At 43.6% G+C, this 16173-nt stretch overlaps 2 protein-coding genes across 6 annotated transcripts in view; both read left to right on the plus strand.

Annotated features, from left to right (window-relative positions):
- The first annotated feature begins 362 nt into the window (after positions 1 to 362).
- kansl3 (KAT8 regulatory NSL complex subunit 3) lies at positions 363 to 9776 on the plus strand. 5 transcript variants are annotated; one of them, XM_079270634.1, is made up of 20 exons: positions 363 to 411; positions 1244 to 1518; positions 1632 to 1802; positions 1910 to 2000; positions 2867 to 3052; positions 3179 to 3307; positions 3426 to 3542; positions 3637 to 3735; positions 3933 to 4004; positions 4135 to 4209; positions 4328 to 4485; positions 4595 to 4658; positions 4791 to 4979; positions 5210 to 5366; positions 5688 to 5765; positions 6051 to 6230; positions 6625 to 6712; positions 6918 to 7045; positions 7426 to 7532; positions 8960 to 9776. In XM_079270634.1, exons 1-20 carry the CDS (start codon positions 406 to 408, stop codon positions 9191 to 9193), a joined length of 2604 nt encoding a protein of 867 aa, XP_079126760.1. In that variant the 5' UTR covers positions 363 to 405; the 3' UTR covers positions 9194 to 9776. The 5 variants fall into 5 exon arrangements, with proteins under 5 accessions (XP_079126760.1, XP_079126763.1, XP_079126764.1 ...); XM_079270635.1 differs by having other exon boundaries at positions 399 to 551; XM_079270636.1 differs by having other exon boundaries at positions 399 to 551; positions 1249 to 1518.
- A 3463-nt stretch (positions 9777 to 13239) lies between these two features.
- bmp1a (bone morphogenetic protein 1a) overlaps positions 13240 to 16173 on the plus strand; it is a 29138-nt gene continuing 26204 nt past the window's right edge. The window contains exon 1 of the mRNA XM_079270373.1: positions 13240 to 13465. Within this exon, the coding sequence (XP_079126499.1) occupies positions 13321 to 13465 (145 nt within the window). The 5' untranslated portion in view covers positions 13240 to 13320. The remainder of the gene's footprint in view (positions 13466 to 16173) is intronic.

Genomic DNA, 16173 nt, shown 5'->3' on the forward strand with positions numbered 1-16173 from the left:
TCCAAGGACAGAGGATATTGTATGTAGTACAGATTGTAAAGCCCCCTGAGGCCCATTTATGATCTGAGATTATAAATGAAATTTAACAGAATGTCTATTTTTACATGACCTCAATTATCAGCAATTACTTCAGTAAAGTAGAAAAGTGCATTTAAATCATGCATTAAAACAGCAACGCGATCATTCACAGGCATTATTTTCAAAGTGTAATTAACATCGAGTATTTTTGTAAAGGGAGTAAAGGATCCAGACTCTAATAATCCTGTCCATTTTTTGCGTCACTCTCTGACGCGCCACAAACGGGGTTGCCAGTTTTCTTGAAATGTGGCCCTGACCGTCCTCCTTCTTTTGTTGCCGTGGAAAGGAGGTTTGTGGTGCCTAACATGGCAACAAATCGCACAACAGATGGAAGTAAGGCTTTTGCGCACTAAGTATTTGGGGTTCATAATAACCTCTGGAATAAGCAAATAAATACGTATTTCTTTGGTCTTGTTTGGCTCAAAAGAAGAATTTAAACCGTCTTGACAAATATGGAATAATAGAGCGAAGAGGTGAGCAGCACGACGCAGCGATAAGCACCATTTGGGTAGCTTTTAGCTTGCTATGCTAACGTTAGCGTGCCAGGCCAGCCCATAGTCGTCGGTCCCTTTACACAGAGTTCAAGATAAATATTGAATGTCGATCAACAGCCACGTAAAGGTGTACATACAAGACACGTGACGGGTTCATAAGTTATATTCAACCCTGAACAGGTCATATATAAGATCGTTATTATTGTTGTTGTTATTATTGTAGTGAGGGGTGGTGCTCATCGTTGACAAAGCGGAAGCATGTTTGAACGTCACATCATGCGATCAGGGTTTAAATTCGTTAATCTTACGGTTGTTTCCTCGAGTATTCGTTTAGTCTACAGCGTTAAATGATCAATGGTGACGTCATCAATTATCTTTCATGTCAAAACCTAAATATAAGCAGAATACAACAGTAGTAACGTAGGAATCCAGCTTTTATTCGCATTTAAGATACTTGAACAGAGTTTTTTGGGATATTCTTTAAACAAGTTATATAAACAACCAATCAATTATAAATTGCTGCCTCAACACTTTTCTGCAGATTATGTTCAGCATCTCTGTTGCTGCTTTGTAGAACCGCCCCCTTCATGTTGTTTAGTCGTGGAAAGGCAGTAAAAGGAATAGTTTTCTCAGCCCATTTTAAATAATACTCTCTGGCTCCTCTTTTCCAGTTTAGGCTGAATCCACGCAAGTTGTTGGGCTCTTCCCGGGGCCCTCCGGGGCCCAGGAAGACGATGCATCGCGGTGGGGATAAGGACTTCCAGATATCGGCACGAAAGATGGGCACATCCTTGCTTTTCCAGCTGTCGGCTCATGAGAGAGAGTTGGATTTGGTGTTTTTGGACCACAGCTATGCCAAACCGTGGAATGCCCACCCAGATGCCAGCAGTGCCCGGCCCACAAGGACGCTGTTTGTTACCCCTCGTCGCCAGCCTGAAGCCTTGTCGTAAGTTAAAAAGCTCCTATCCATAATTTCTATCTGAAATTAAGTGATCAGTTTGATCACTTAGCTATTTTCTGCATTGCAGTAACGTGATATTCTCTTTTCTTTGTCTGCAGAGACTCTGATTCTCGATTAGATGTGGAGACCGCCACACCGACACCGGTTCCTCTGTACGATAATCAGAAAGCTCTCAGTGTGATGAAGGAGTGTGAGCGGCACGTTCTGTTTGCTCGCACGGTCGCTGAGAGCCCTCCACCCCCCGATGACTGGGAGGAACATGTAAACAAGTAATCAAACATCTGGAGCCACCCACTGTTCATTTGTCATTCATCGAGACCATGTTGAAAGTATATCGTATGTGCTTATTTTTGACTTCATCGTTGTTTGGTTTCAGGACCGGATGGTCAGTGGCCCAGAACAAACTGTTCAATAAAGTCCTTAAAGCTCTACAAGCTGAAAGACTCGCCCGCCTGGCCAATGAAAATGTAAGTTGTGAAAGTTTGATCTAAATCTGTTCTCAAGAGCTTTAGATTAAAGACATTGTATAAGTTCTTCAGCAACATTTGTGATTGCTGGATTGAAACAGTTGTTGCTCTTTGAAATCTACAGTTACATGCAATGCTTAATATGCAACAGTGTGTTTGCTTTCCCACTTGTTTGATAACAAAGGCACTGTTAATCGGAATATACTGTACGTCAATGTCTGTTTGGACTCCGTGGAGTTTATATAGCTTATTGACTAGCAAGGACCACACCATCGAATAGAAGCGTTTAACACATTTATTGAAGGTAAGCGTGATTGGGATGCGAGGCTTGAACTTCGTGTAGCTCGTCCGGTTAGCCGAATGAGTTGTGGGGAGCGGCGATAGGGAATCCGCCGCAGCACCCGGGCACGGTGAATCTCCTCAGGACCGTACGTAAAGGAGAGGAGGAGAAAAAATGGGGTGGGAGGGAGGGATACCGAATACGAGAGCGAAGCAGAAGTTAGGCAGGTATTTATGGGTATGCAGGAAGTGGTAGGATTGAGGAGTAGTTCTGCTCCTGAAATTACGATAAGTATCTTCAATGGTTGCCGCTTTATTGGATCGTCTTCATAGACTCGGATGATTTTCTTCCATCATACAACCCACAAATCAATGCAGCTGTATCTCGAATGCTGTTTCAAAACAGTGTACCTGTTGGGAGTAACGTATCATTTTTACAGAGAAAAAAAAAACCGTACAAACCAGTGCAATATGTTTTGGACACTAAAAGCACCGGGTTTTAGTGTCCATTTCTAAAGTCGTGTGTGTGAGTGAGAGAGAGACACTAAAGCCTTTGTCTGTCTCTGGTGCGATCTTGTTTCTCCCAGGCTTCCAATGAGCCGATCTTGCGGAGAATAGCTGTGGACAAGTGTGCCAGGAAGGTGCGGCATGCATTAGCCAGTGTGAACTGGGACACCAAGCTGACGCAGTGGTTACACACGACCATGATTGAATCCTTGAGCCTCGCTATGCTCGCTGCTTACCTGGATGTGCTGCAGACCCTCAAAAGCAAGGTATGATGTGTGTGTAACTTAATGAAGCGTAAGAACTGGTCTATATTTACTGTCGGATGTCTGCACCACTATTTGCAACATCTGGGATTCTTGATTCATGACTATTTCTCTTTGATGTCTTGGAAGCTGCCGTTGCTGATTGACAGAATGTTGCTGACAACAGCAAAGACCGGCACTCCCAGTGCAGAGGCCCTGTCACTGCTGCTGAAACGGCCCTGGGACCCAGCTGTTGGAGTCCTGTCTCAAAACAAACCGGTAACACTTAGCCATTGTAATAGAAAGCATTGTTACACAACTTAGTTTCTTACTTTGTTCTTCGTGATCTGTAACAGTTAAAGACCAGATCCCTGTTCTGCTCTCTTGTATGTTTCAGAGCAAGCTTCCTGGATCGCCACTCATCCTAATTGCACCATCAAGCCCGACCAATCCCGCCCTCTCTACTTCACGGCGAATGAGATTCTGGCAGTCGCAACTCTCTTGTTTGGGAAAGGTCTTAAATCTCATTTAGTTAAATCTATCTATTATTGGGAATTTGGGTTTTAATCGTCTCAGAAAAGTGCCTATAATAGCTGTTTCAATGGCAGGTCATTCCGGTGCACAGTCACGTGAACAGCGGAGCCAACATCGGCATCACACAGTGCTTGGAGCACATGTTGGGCACGGTCAGAGCAAAGGTCTTGGAGGTAGGATGTTCTGTTTTTATGTTCTCCTTGTGTGACTGTAGTTGCAGTGTGATGGTGGTGATGTTTGTGTACTTGATTTGTTTTTAATGTGCAGATTCGCTACGGCATTCAATGCATGAAAGACGGCACAATAATCAAAACATACTCAGTCTTTTTTAAGTTTCTTAAACTTACTTCTTCATGCATTTAACCACCAGGTTCACAGTCACTTCCCCCACAAACCCATCATCCTGGTTGGCTGGAACGCTGGTGCTCTCATCGCCTGTCACGTAAGACTTCTTATAATGTATCATTGTTATCTAATGTGAGGCGAAGTGATTTCAACCCATAAAAAAGTGCAAATGATTTTTATTCTGTCTTTAAAGCTTCTTCAGCTAATTAAATCCTGATTCATGACAGGTATCTCTTATGGAGTATCTGACCGCTGTCGTGTGTCTCGGCTTCCCGCTGCTAACAGTCAACGGGCCGAGAGGGGTAAGACCGTAGACCGTATCTTCCATTCATTTTCATTCATCAGTTTCTACTAAGAACAACTGACCTTTTGCTCTAAGTCAGAAGCTGGTGTGAATGTTAATGTGCTGCTGGTTTGCAGGATGTGGATGACCCGCTGCTGGACATGAAGACCCCCGTGTTGTTTGTGGTCGGCCAGAATGCTCTGCAGTGTAGCATCGAGGGCATGGAGGAGTTCAGAGAGAAGCTGAGGGCAGACAACAGCATGGTGGTGGTGGGAGGGTCAGACGACAACCTCAGGTCAGTCACAACCTGCCGGTTTAACGAGGAGGAAGTAAGAGGATATTATATTCTTTCTAGCGGTGGATTTTTAGTATCGGTAGAATCACAACATGTTCTTCCTCCACAGAATCAATCCGGCAAAGATGAAGTCAGAGGGACTAACGCAGACCATGGTGGACCGCTGCGTTCAGGTCGGTCCTTGCAACTGGAAATGTTCAATTTATACCGTTAGTCTGGAGAGTTTCTCAATCCTCTGCAAACAAAAAACACCTCTGATGTTGATTTGGAAAGCTTTTTTTTCTTCTTTCATGGCTGATCTGCAGGATGAGATAGCTGACTTCTTGTCGGGCGTCCTCACACGGGCGGAGGGCCACGGCCACGGCTCCGGGGAGATGAGGGACCTGGACACAGAGAAGAAGAAAAGGCCTCGGCGGGAGCTTCCCTTTGACATGGAGAGAGGACGACCGTCCTCCCCTGCACTCAGACTTCCCATCTCACCTTCCGGTTCAGAGGTCAGTTAACAGGTGCTGCAATTACCAACTTTTTTAAATTTAAGGAATGTGTGCTGTATTTATTTTTCGTTAAAATTATACATGTAACATTTTGTAGACTGCATTTTGGAGGAACTCTAATATACGTACAATGTTTGAGCTGGCTGCATTTTCAATTAAAGTTTTACGTGTTCAATGCCTGACACTAATCATGACTCATCGGGTGTCCCTCCTCTTCACTGTGTCCTCAGGATCTGTCTAGCGTCTGTAGCAGTCCCACTTCAAGTCCCAAACCTAAGACGTCCGGTCTCTCTCCAGCACAGAAGTCCAGTCTGATCACAGCCACGCAGCTCCTCAAGACACACATGCAACGCTCTGGCACAGTCCTCACTCCTAAGCAGGCTCAAGGTTGGTTCCCCGCCGCACTCGATTTTGGATGCATTGAAAACACAAAGCACACAGTCGCGCTCGCGTAAACATGCGCGGCAATCATTTCTGTACACGGCTCTCAATCTTGCGCCACTTGTTTATGTGAACTTGTTGCGATAAATCATTTAAATCATTTATCGACTTTGAGCAGACGGGGTTGTTTGTGAGATGTGAAAATGTTTGCAGATAAAAAAAAACATCTGATGGGGCAAGATAGAAAGTGACTGAAATACTCTTTCTTCTCGTCTCTTCTCGTCCTACAACTTTCTTTTCCGACTTTTTCTCCTTCCTTCATTCCAGCTCAGTTTGCTGCTTTTATGAAACAAAACATGCTTGTGAGGAAAAATCTTCCTCCTGGCACCCCTCCTTGTATTTTTGGTAAGTGTCTATCTCTCTTTTCACTCCTTTCCTGGTTTCCATTCCCCCAATTCTATATGAATGTCACACTGAAATACTGCACTGGCTCCTCACTTAACACCCAATGTCATGCTTTGAATTCTTACATTTATTAAACTCACAATAGTACATTATATTGCTGAACCTTTTTTTTTAAAGCAGGTTTATATAACATATATTAATTTAACGAAGGATAAAACAGCCCAGGTTAAAGTCCTCTCAGCAGTCTGGTCAAAATCTGTGTTTGTGTTTGTTTGTGTGGTGCAGTGCCAGTGACCAGTGATCAGATGGAGGGGCTGGACAGAGATGAACTGAGGTCCCATGGCAGGAGGAGGCAGGCGCCGAGTCCCACACCAAGCAAAGCCACCAAGAGGGCCAAGATCAAGGTCACCATTGTGTCCCAAAGCGAGTCCGCGCAGGGCACCATGAACCCTGCTGCACAGGAAGGTACAAAACCTGGTGTTCTTGCCACATATAGGACTCTATAAGTATTCATTTGATATAAACGCACCATGATTTATTCTGTTTTCTATAAACATTGAAAAAAACATTTGTTCGTATGATCAGAGTGAACAGACTCTGTTTGTTTTGTGGATTGATAAAATCAGTCGTCGACAGTTTTTAGCAGCTCACCTTCCCACAGAGTGCTAGCTTGAGTGAGGAACATGTCTTTGTGTGGTGTAAAGTATGGCTTAAGTAGGACGATTGACAAACATTTATTCCTGTAAAAGCATGGTGCCTGTAATGCGTGACTATCCAGATGTGCTTGGTAATTGTTCCAGCCTTTTCCCTCTGAAGTATCTCTAACGGACCATCATGATGTGATCCCCTTTCCATGCAGTGGGTGTTTCTGGGAAGCCCTTAAGAGTGACCGTGGGACAGACTGTGGCTGGAGCCAAGGAGCTCTCTGGACTTCTCACAGGCCATCGGTAAGCTAGCCTGCCCTGAAGCGCTGGAACCCGTTAACATGCCCACACCCACGACCCACACACCCACCCACACCCCCCTTTGGGACAAAAGTTCGTCTGGTGCAGAGGGATTGATGAGTGGTGTTAGCTTTGAGCTGAGCGATGGCCAATCATCACTTGCTGGGGTAGCGCCTGAGTAGATTGGTGGTTATGTGTGTCACTGCAGGTCTGGTAGTCTCTCAGAGGTATCTGGTGCCCTGTCCCCAGGCTCAAGCTCATTCAACAGCGTGCAGCCTTGCATGGTGTCAGGGTCCTCCACACCAGTCCAGGCGCAAGCTCCGGCTACTGCCCAAGGTATCTCTGTCCTGTCCTGCCCTGCACGCCTGTTTGCACTCTCAGCTGTGCAGCTAATCTCAGCGCAGTAACCTTAACACACAGTGCAGTTCTAACCACTTGGTAGAGTGACATTTTTAGACACTGGATGAGAACAGTGTGTGAGGACAACATATTTAGGCAAACATCATCATTGATTACCTCTTGCGCCATCGCTGTCCCGAACATTACCCTTTGGACATGGCTTTCATGTGGCCTGTTTGTGTCCGTGTGTGTCCATCTAGTTTAGGCCGGGGGGGGGGGGGGGGGGGAGTGGGTGGGAGCAGTTTGTACAAGGAGTTATTAATATTCCACCCAAATTTCAGCTCCCTTGATTCATTGTCCTTTCTTTTTCTGTGTAGCGCCTTCCGCCAGCAGTCTACTACAAGGCCTAAGTTTCAGTCTTCAGGAGATCATCACCAAAACTCCTAGCTTGCCCGCCTCAGCAGCCAATACAGGCAGCACCCAGGTACCTCCCGGTTACACTGCACACACGTTTGGATGACCACAATGGAAGATTTGCTTGTTTTAAGTCCAGTTGCAAGGAATTATGTAAACCGTCCTGACAACCAAACCATAAGTTGCATAGGTTTGTTTCATTTAAGCCACGCAAAAAGAGAATAGTTGTCTTTCTTTTTCTCACTCAATTAATAGATAATAATTTAGCCGAGCCAGACGAGGCATTAGGCTGGAATGATTGTTCCTTCTCCTGCCAATAAGCTTTGCCAATAACAGCTGACCAATGAGGGTTTACCTTGTACAAGAGCTGTGAAAGTCCCAGTGAAACGGGAGTTAGAGCGTCTTTAGCTTCTGCACTGTGAGTATTTCACAGTGAAGCGGTATATTTGAATCGTGTCCAGTCACAGGACGGTTTTAAATCTCATGAGAATGTAGTGTGATACGGAGGACTGTGGCTCCACGCTCTCCTCCATGCTGCTTAAAGTGGCAGATTAATTGATAAATGGATATCTTGATATTATTGTTTGAAATTCGTTGGTACGAGCTTACGTAAGCACGCTTTATTTTTCATTTTTGAGATTTTAGTTTAGGGTTTTGTTGAATTGTGTTGTTATACTGGAGTGGTTTCAAATGTCTTGTCCTCCATTTGTATCAATATTGGGTTACTAAATAGAAGAAACACAACTCAGGTTTTTCTTAGTGTACCTAATAAAATGGCAACTGAATGTAAATTGTACATACAACAGGAAGAGACTCTTAAAAGAGTTTACTAAAAGATGAATGTTAGAAACATTCACTCGAGACTGGTGTAAAAATCATTCATCATTGGACATTTATTCTTTGCAAAGAAGGAGACAGGGTTGATTCACATACAGAATGTACATCAAGACCGCTCGAAGATCTGTCTCCGAGTCTCTGATATTTTTACTCAGTAAACAACATGCCGTGGGCTGGCACAGGGTAACACACACACATTTCGCGTTTCACACAGGCGTCCAGATACGGTGTATCTGTCCAGATAAGGTGTCCAGATACGCAGAGCGTATCTGGACACCTTAACTGTTCGTTCTAGTACAACGGTCACTTTCTATCGCAAATCAGCCCATGCGTAAGTATTGACGCTTTCTACACGTTTGTTATCATTCTTATTCAGGACAAACAGCTGAAGTGTTCTTTCGGCAATCAACTGCTTCTTAATAGATTAAACATTTGCTGAAGACCGAGTGTCAGTGAAAGTTTGCACAAGGACACAGGCCTTAAACACTACAGAGGAGATGAGCTTCTGTTAAATGTATCACATTCTTCAATCATTTAAACGCATACTAATTAGTCATTTCGATTTTTCCCAACAATGAAGTTCCATCTAAAGTCTGTTGTTATTCTACAAGACGAGACCTTAAACCATCCGTTTGTCTTCTTCTTCTCCTCCACCTTCAGGCGGTCTGTGGAAAGCCCCAGGGTCAGGTCCTGAGCTCCGTCTGTACCAGCAGCACTCTGCTCCGGGCGTTGCCTGTGGTCACCACAGGAGGAGTAGCTAAAACCACCGCCATCCACCAGCTGCTCACTAATGGCGGGCTGGCCAAGCTTGCCAGCAGCCTGCCCGGCTTGGCGCACATCACCAATCAGACCGCTGGTATGTCTCGAACTGCCAAAACACGACGGCCACGTTGAATGCTCAGAGGTCATTCATCCTTTTTGTTTTGGAAACACTAGTTCAGGACGTCTGTAGGCCAGGGAGGATTGCTGCAGTAGACGACCGTAGAGGACAGCTCTGTCGGGGGGGCGGGGCATTATCAGGTGGGCAGATGTACAGCATCGGAGGGCAGATCAGTGCCGTACGACATGTTTTGTTTTCATGTTCAGAAAGAGCCATGTGGGAAATGTAGGGTCTAACGTTTGAGTTCCCAGCTTATGTTTGACACAAAATGTTTAAGTAGCAGTGGATGCAAATGTAAAATAAAGATAAATGTATGAAACCGTTTGATACAGAAGAATTGTGAATTAAGTTAAAACCAATATGAGTATGGTTGACGGACTTTAATATGCCTAAAAGTTCAATCCAGACTGCTTTGTATGTCAGATTTTGTTTCTCACTTCATGTTTGTGTTTGCCTCATGTAGTGACATTTTGTAAACCCTTCCGTCAAATCACCTGCTTATAATATCCATATGTTTGAATGCTCACCTCTTACAGACATGTGTTGGGAAGCAATAACATGGCACATGGCATTACCCGAGCGTTTTCCTGTCGTTACAATAAAGACTGGAATCAAATCATGTTTTCATTGCTCCTGTTTGTTGTCTTTTTCTTTTAGTGTGAATCGGTTATACTCCACTGTACTGCAGCCCAAGGTGCGTCTGGTTTGAGCATCTGATGGCCCCGACGCAGCCTTGTGTTACTTGAAGCTCTTTATTTGATTACTAGTTATTGCTATTGTGATGGCACGTGTTAATTAGTGCAATATCTGCCTTTTTGTTTTTGCTTTCACACTGCCCACATTATCGATACAACCCACGGCAATTCATCTGTTTGGCAAACTTATGAATATCTTCACTGCCATGGCAACCACAATGCAATGAAATCATTTTTCCAGACACAATTATTTATCTTGTGTGTGTGTACATAAGTAATGAAAAATGAATGACCTGCCCTAAATAGTAATCCTTTACCCAAGTTATTGTGGTGTTTTTTTTTTAGCTGAAGGTGTAATACAGATGTTTTTACATCAGCACACTGATGTGGTTCCTTGTTTGAAAAGACGCTTCCTAGAAGGGTCGAGCACGGACAACAGCTTTCACTTAATTCAATGACCTAGTTTTATAGAACTTTTTTTAATTTAGACATTTTTCCATGTTTGGTGTACAATCGTAATAGGAAGTTGCATAAAAACTGCCATGACAGCAGAGTAAAAATGACTTCCTCCGCTATCTTAATCCGTCTAAATATGAGGCAGTGCATGAAAGTGTGCTGCATTCTCATTACTGAAGACACTGTGTGCACACTAAAGTTATCAAAGATGTCGTTGTCCTTAAGATTTTAACACCAGCAGGCTTATTTTGATATTATTGGAGTGTGAGTTTATGAATTCCACTTTGCCCTTTTACAGCAGTGAAAGGTGTCCATGATGACACACCCGATGTAAGCCGATGCTGTGCCAGAGGCATTTGGGAGCCTGCTGATGAGACTGCCCCCTCCCTGTAATGATATACACACCACCCAACAACATGTAGAACACCTGCTTCACATCCTCCAGAGAGCTCCCCAGTGGAGATGGTTGGAAAAGGCCAGGCAGTCACTGTCGGCTGTGGCTGAGTCGCTGCGTTGCTTAACCGCCGCGCACAGATGGGTAACGCTTTACTAACACTGCAATGGTGGTCTTCATGCTATGGTCTGTGCTCTCTTCTTACACCTTTAGCATCCTGACGGCCAGTGAAAAAACACACGATCACATGTTATCCTCGAGGAGGAAATTATTTGTATCACGTGAGGATAAACTGCACCCTACAAAAGGACAGCTAATTATATAACTCAACTAAAAGTAACCATTAAAAAAAAACTTATTTCTGAAGTAATAATAGGTCCAAACACTTTTGTCATTAATTGATTTGCATCTTATTGATCATCGGTCTAGACAAGTCAGTTGTGTGTGAAGCATTTTGACAACATGTCACAGCTTGATATTTATGAATATCTCCATATTTGTAAGCTAATTTAAATGACAGCTGTGGCTTCCATATTATATACCACAGTCATTATTTTCACACCATTACAGTGTTTCATCACAATATTAGCTTTTCGTGCGGCGGTTTTCTTTCACCGTGACAAACAACTTCACCATATGGTCGGCCTGAAATAAGTTAGAGTGAGAACTAAACTTCAAGGCTACTTAAATGTCAGTACTGGTGCTGATTATGTGATTGCAGAAGCTACAGTGTTGTCTGGAGTTGACTGAGCATCTGTGCAATGTTCACTTTGAATAATATGCACTCAAAAAGCTGCGTTACATGAAATGTCATGTCTGTCGGTATTTACGATAAACTGTATGTGTTACATTTGTTTCCACTAAACTCTTGTATGAGGCAATGTTTCCCATCTGCAGTGTTTATGGACTTTTTGTTTAAAACAGGCACACAGTAAAAAAATAAAGATTTCCCTGAAGAGACTTAAATCTAAATATTTGGTTCTGTGTGTTCAACACTTGTATTGAGCAAGCTAAGAAAGCTCCTCTTCTTCAAAATATAATGAAGGCCCTTGCTCTCATGCGTGATAGTTATACTGCCGTGTTTACAGCAACAGCATAAATACAGCCCACTGATCTCAGCTGACATCCTAAAGCTTAAATTCCACACAGAGGCAGCAGTCAGATAAGATAAGGAGAAGAGTGTGTCTCCTCCCTGTTATGTAAGCCATGCTTTGTGTGTAATAGGCAGGGACAGGATAACTAATGCCAGTCAGACAGAGATCAACAGAGCTGCTGGCATACAGCCTCCCATCAGCAGCAGTTGATATTCAAGCTATTCGTCTGAGGTCTCTACATCCAGGCTTCACCACAGTTCTGTTATTTTCTACATGAATGAGTCTGATGTGTGTGAAATCCAGTGAGACTGGAAAATGTTCGTGAAGCAATCTTCACTAATTAATGGCAAGAAATTGGCCGTAGTGTGATAAATTAAGAAGAAGCAGAGGGACATCCCTTCATTTCTCTCCTTTCTGAATACATTTTGTTTGATATATGGCTCAGCTAAAATGAGATGGATTAAACATTCAACATACACTGTTCAATGCCAGTAATATACTGTTGCAAGTCAGAAGAGAATCTTCCACATTAATACATTTACAAATCTGCCAAACTCAAGACTGTCATGATGACATGCACACCTGCTTATACTTTTATTTACATTTGATTTACAATCGCTTTGTGTAATGTACCATCAATCGCCACCAGGTGGCGCGCTAAGCACTTCAATTTCCTTGGGAATGCTTATATCTATATGCGAGTAAAGCCTACTCTGGAAAGGTCAAGCTCAGTCGGTTTTTATGTTTGCGTGCGCGTGTGATAGCACGAGCAGGCGGCTGGAGTCGAGTGCGCATACGTGCGTAATACTGTTAATGGAAAAAAACGAAAATGAAGGAGGGAGTTTGGGTTTCTACAACTTTGATGGAAATGTAAAAAAAAACGGTATAAATAAACCTCAAATGTGTCAGGTAAGTGCGGTTTCATTTCAACTTTTATAGACAATATGAGATTGAAAATTGAATGCAATCTTTCATCAATCTCTTGTTCCAGGGAGTGAAATATGATGGTAGCTTTACTTTGGTCAATTCAATATTGAATTAACAAGACTGTGGAGGCAGCGGATGGGAAACTATCACCATTAATCCTTCTTCACAAAGAGATCATAGTGAGACACATTACAGTCCCACGTATGCTCTTCAGGGACCCCTGATGGATCGACTAGGGAGCAATAAAAACGCGCAGGGGCATCACCGCGTAACAGGGCATTTTCACCGCCCCTGTGGAGCTGCCAGATCATCAAAGTTCCTCAGGCAGTCCTCTGCACTCGTCCGAAGCTCTGGCTGGAGAAGAGGAATCACTGCCCCCAGAGCCAAGAACACACCGGAGAGAGGCTGGATTTAAAACCCGCCCTCCAGAGGGATCTAATTTCCCCCCAAAAAACCTCCCATTTTCTCTCTCTCTCTTTCTCTCACTCATTCTTCTGTCTCTCTCTCTTTCCCTCTGTCCCCCTCTCTGCCTTCACCTTTATCCCTCGCCTTTCGCCGTCTCCCCCTCCACAATAATGGATCTCACGGCGAGATGTTTGTGTCTTCTATCCTGTCTCGGCGTGGTATTGGCGATCGATTTGGAGGCGATTGACCCAGGCTACTATGTGGAGTCCGGTGCCACATCAGAGACGATCGACTACAAGGATCCCTGTAAAGCTGGTGAGATTTTCCCCCTTTTTTTTTTTGTAGAAGCTACGCTGTGATTCACCTTTGATGTGGAAGTAGAAACATGCCACGAATCTGTTTTGCGGAGCTTGCACAGATCGGCTAGAGAAACGCGTTTGGAGAGATGACAGTAGTGGATATAGTTTTTAAAAGGCTTGAGAGAACATTATGTGCATTTGTTTTGTACTGAGTGACATAGTTTCTGCAGTTTGGAACATTTGAAGCACACGCACTGCTGAGTCGCCTTGGATAACCCAGGTCTGAGTGCGGCTGCAAAGGGTTGAAAGAATGAAAATAAAAATGATGAGTGTCTGAATACATTTCTCGAGACTTGAAAAGTTTTGGCTTACTTGCTTGTTGAAAAGTTACAGTCTGCTGTTTGCGGCAAAATAACAAATTAGAAAAGTGATAATGCGCTCTCCTGCAGGCGGTGTGCTAACTTATATTGTTGGGTGAACTATGGATTTCTCCACTTTGATTTTTAGACTTGTTCTGCTCCCTTTCTCTTTGGTTTTTGTCACTGAACAAATAGTGCTTTTTTTCCCACTGGCTGTTCTCACGGAGAGAGGAAAGTACAGTGGAGCTTAGAAATGATGCACACATAATTATGTTCTCTTATGACTCAACGTATAAATATGTCTGCATCTTTTGTGCTGTGGTGAGACGTACATTTTCTTTTTTTTAATACAATTCTCTGGCAAAAGCATATCTGACTTATCATTGTAACCTTTTGTGTGTGTGTGCATATGTGTGTCTGTATGCGTGTGTGTGTGTGTGTGTGTGTGTGTACTGTGAACTCACTGTCTTGCCAAATCCCTTTGGGGGAGTTTGAACAGATTGTGTTTTCCATCTGGTGAAAGTATTCAGGTTACAGATACAGAGAGTTGGCTTCACTCAAAATGACCTCTGAAGTCTGGGAAGTGCTTACAAATTAGACAATTTGTGAAGTAGCTGTCAGTTGTAGAAACACGATGCAATCTCCCAACTCTCAGCTACCTACCGATCTGTTTTCTTCACCTTTCCCCCGAGAACAAGAAGAGTAAGTGGCGAGGAGACTGTGCTTCAGGAGTGATGTGGCTTTACATAAACATGTCAGGCTGCCGATGAACCGTGTCCCATGTTCACGGCAGTGAAGATGTTGCTTCCTTTTGCGTCACTGGTTAAGTTGAGTCATTCAAGTGGTCATACCAGATTGTTTTGCATCACTAGCATGGATAAATGGACATGGTGTTCAGATGACTCCTTTAGACTGAAAGGTAAACTAACCAAGGGTCAGTGATGCTGTGTTTGTGCCTCATCGGGGACATTCCCACTTCAGGATTAACGTTTGTCTTGTTTATGAGAATGTTATCGTTATCAGTAATCCAGTTTTAAGAGTAATTTTGGATTGAGTACAGTTTTGTTCATGTGGCACATCTGCGGACAAGTGGTTTGGAGACGGTCTCGAGTACAAACTCCCACTCTCTTAACCCTCGCAGCCTCCAGCTCTTCAAACACCGATACCTGCTTTTCTCCTTCCTACAAAGCAACAACATGTCCAACATCTCGGCTCTCTCTTTTACTCCTCACTCAGTTGATAGTAGAGACAACATTTTTCACCATAGCCAACTCGATACCAGTAGATCGTAACGCTTGGATTATTGATTTACCGGTACTCTCTTTTTTCCCCCCTGGTTTTCAAAGCACATCACTACACTGAGTCAATTTGATCGCTCTCTGTGGCCTCAGGGTCAGCATTTTTATGTCATGTTGCTGCTTCCGCCCAGGAAACTGCTTACAGCGTCTACTGCAGTGATGTTCTGTGAGGAGTGCACTTCTTTCTTGTCCTCTGTCCGGCTTCTTCTTCGGTGTCAGGGTTTTTACCAAATTGTTTTCCTGTTGTCCTCTTGAAAGTGAATGCCGTCAGGACATATAAGATGACACATTGTTGTGACACTCGGTTCATGTGTGATGGCTGGTCAGTTGGCTAATTGACCAAGTGGAGGCCATGTCATTCAACTTAATTATTTATTCATATTATTTAAAGTGCATTGATTGACTTCTTCATTTCTTGTCACAGTGTTCCATCCTCCTCAACGCACAGAATCCCTCAAAAATGTTCAAATTCACAAAGGATTAAATAACTCATCGCTACACCAGACATAATAGAAATGTGCATGGATGGAAGCGAGCAGTGCAATAACACTGAAGTAATGCCATCTATTTAGGAAGTTAACCAGTGGAAAATTCCTTAGTTTGCAGAACTCCAAACTTGGCAGCATCCCAGGAAGTAACTTAAGACTCTAACAAGCCTCTGAGATTAGATCCACTCATTTTCAAAATGAAAAATGGATGAGAAGCAGTCACGCTCATTGTCTGCTCTGCTGGAATGATAATCATGAAAGCAGTGACTGGTTTGATGTGTACGTATGCATTCAATTATGAAGCAAACATCTTAATCTACTAAAGACTCCTGTGTCTGCGTGGCGTGTCTGTCCCGTGCTGTTGTTTAAGTTTTGAAGACATGCTTTTGAGCTCCTGTGCTGCTGCAGACGGGGCAACCTGAACGTCTTCTCTTGTCCTCTCTTATCCGGTGGTTTTCTGGTCTATCTGGGCACCAGCTCTCTCCTGTGACTGGCTCAAACACTTAACACAGACTGTAGGTCATTCACCTCGTGCCAAAGGGAACGCACGGCTGGAAGGCAGGACGCTCCGCATGCTGC

Source organism: Melanostigma gelatinosum (assembly GCF_949748355.1).
Source record: "Melanostigma gelatinosum genome assembly, chromosome: 6".
In the NCBI taxonomy this organism is placed as follows: domain Eukaryota; kingdom Metazoa; phylum Chordata; class Actinopteri; order Perciformes; family Zoarcidae; genus Melanostigma; species Melanostigma gelatinosum.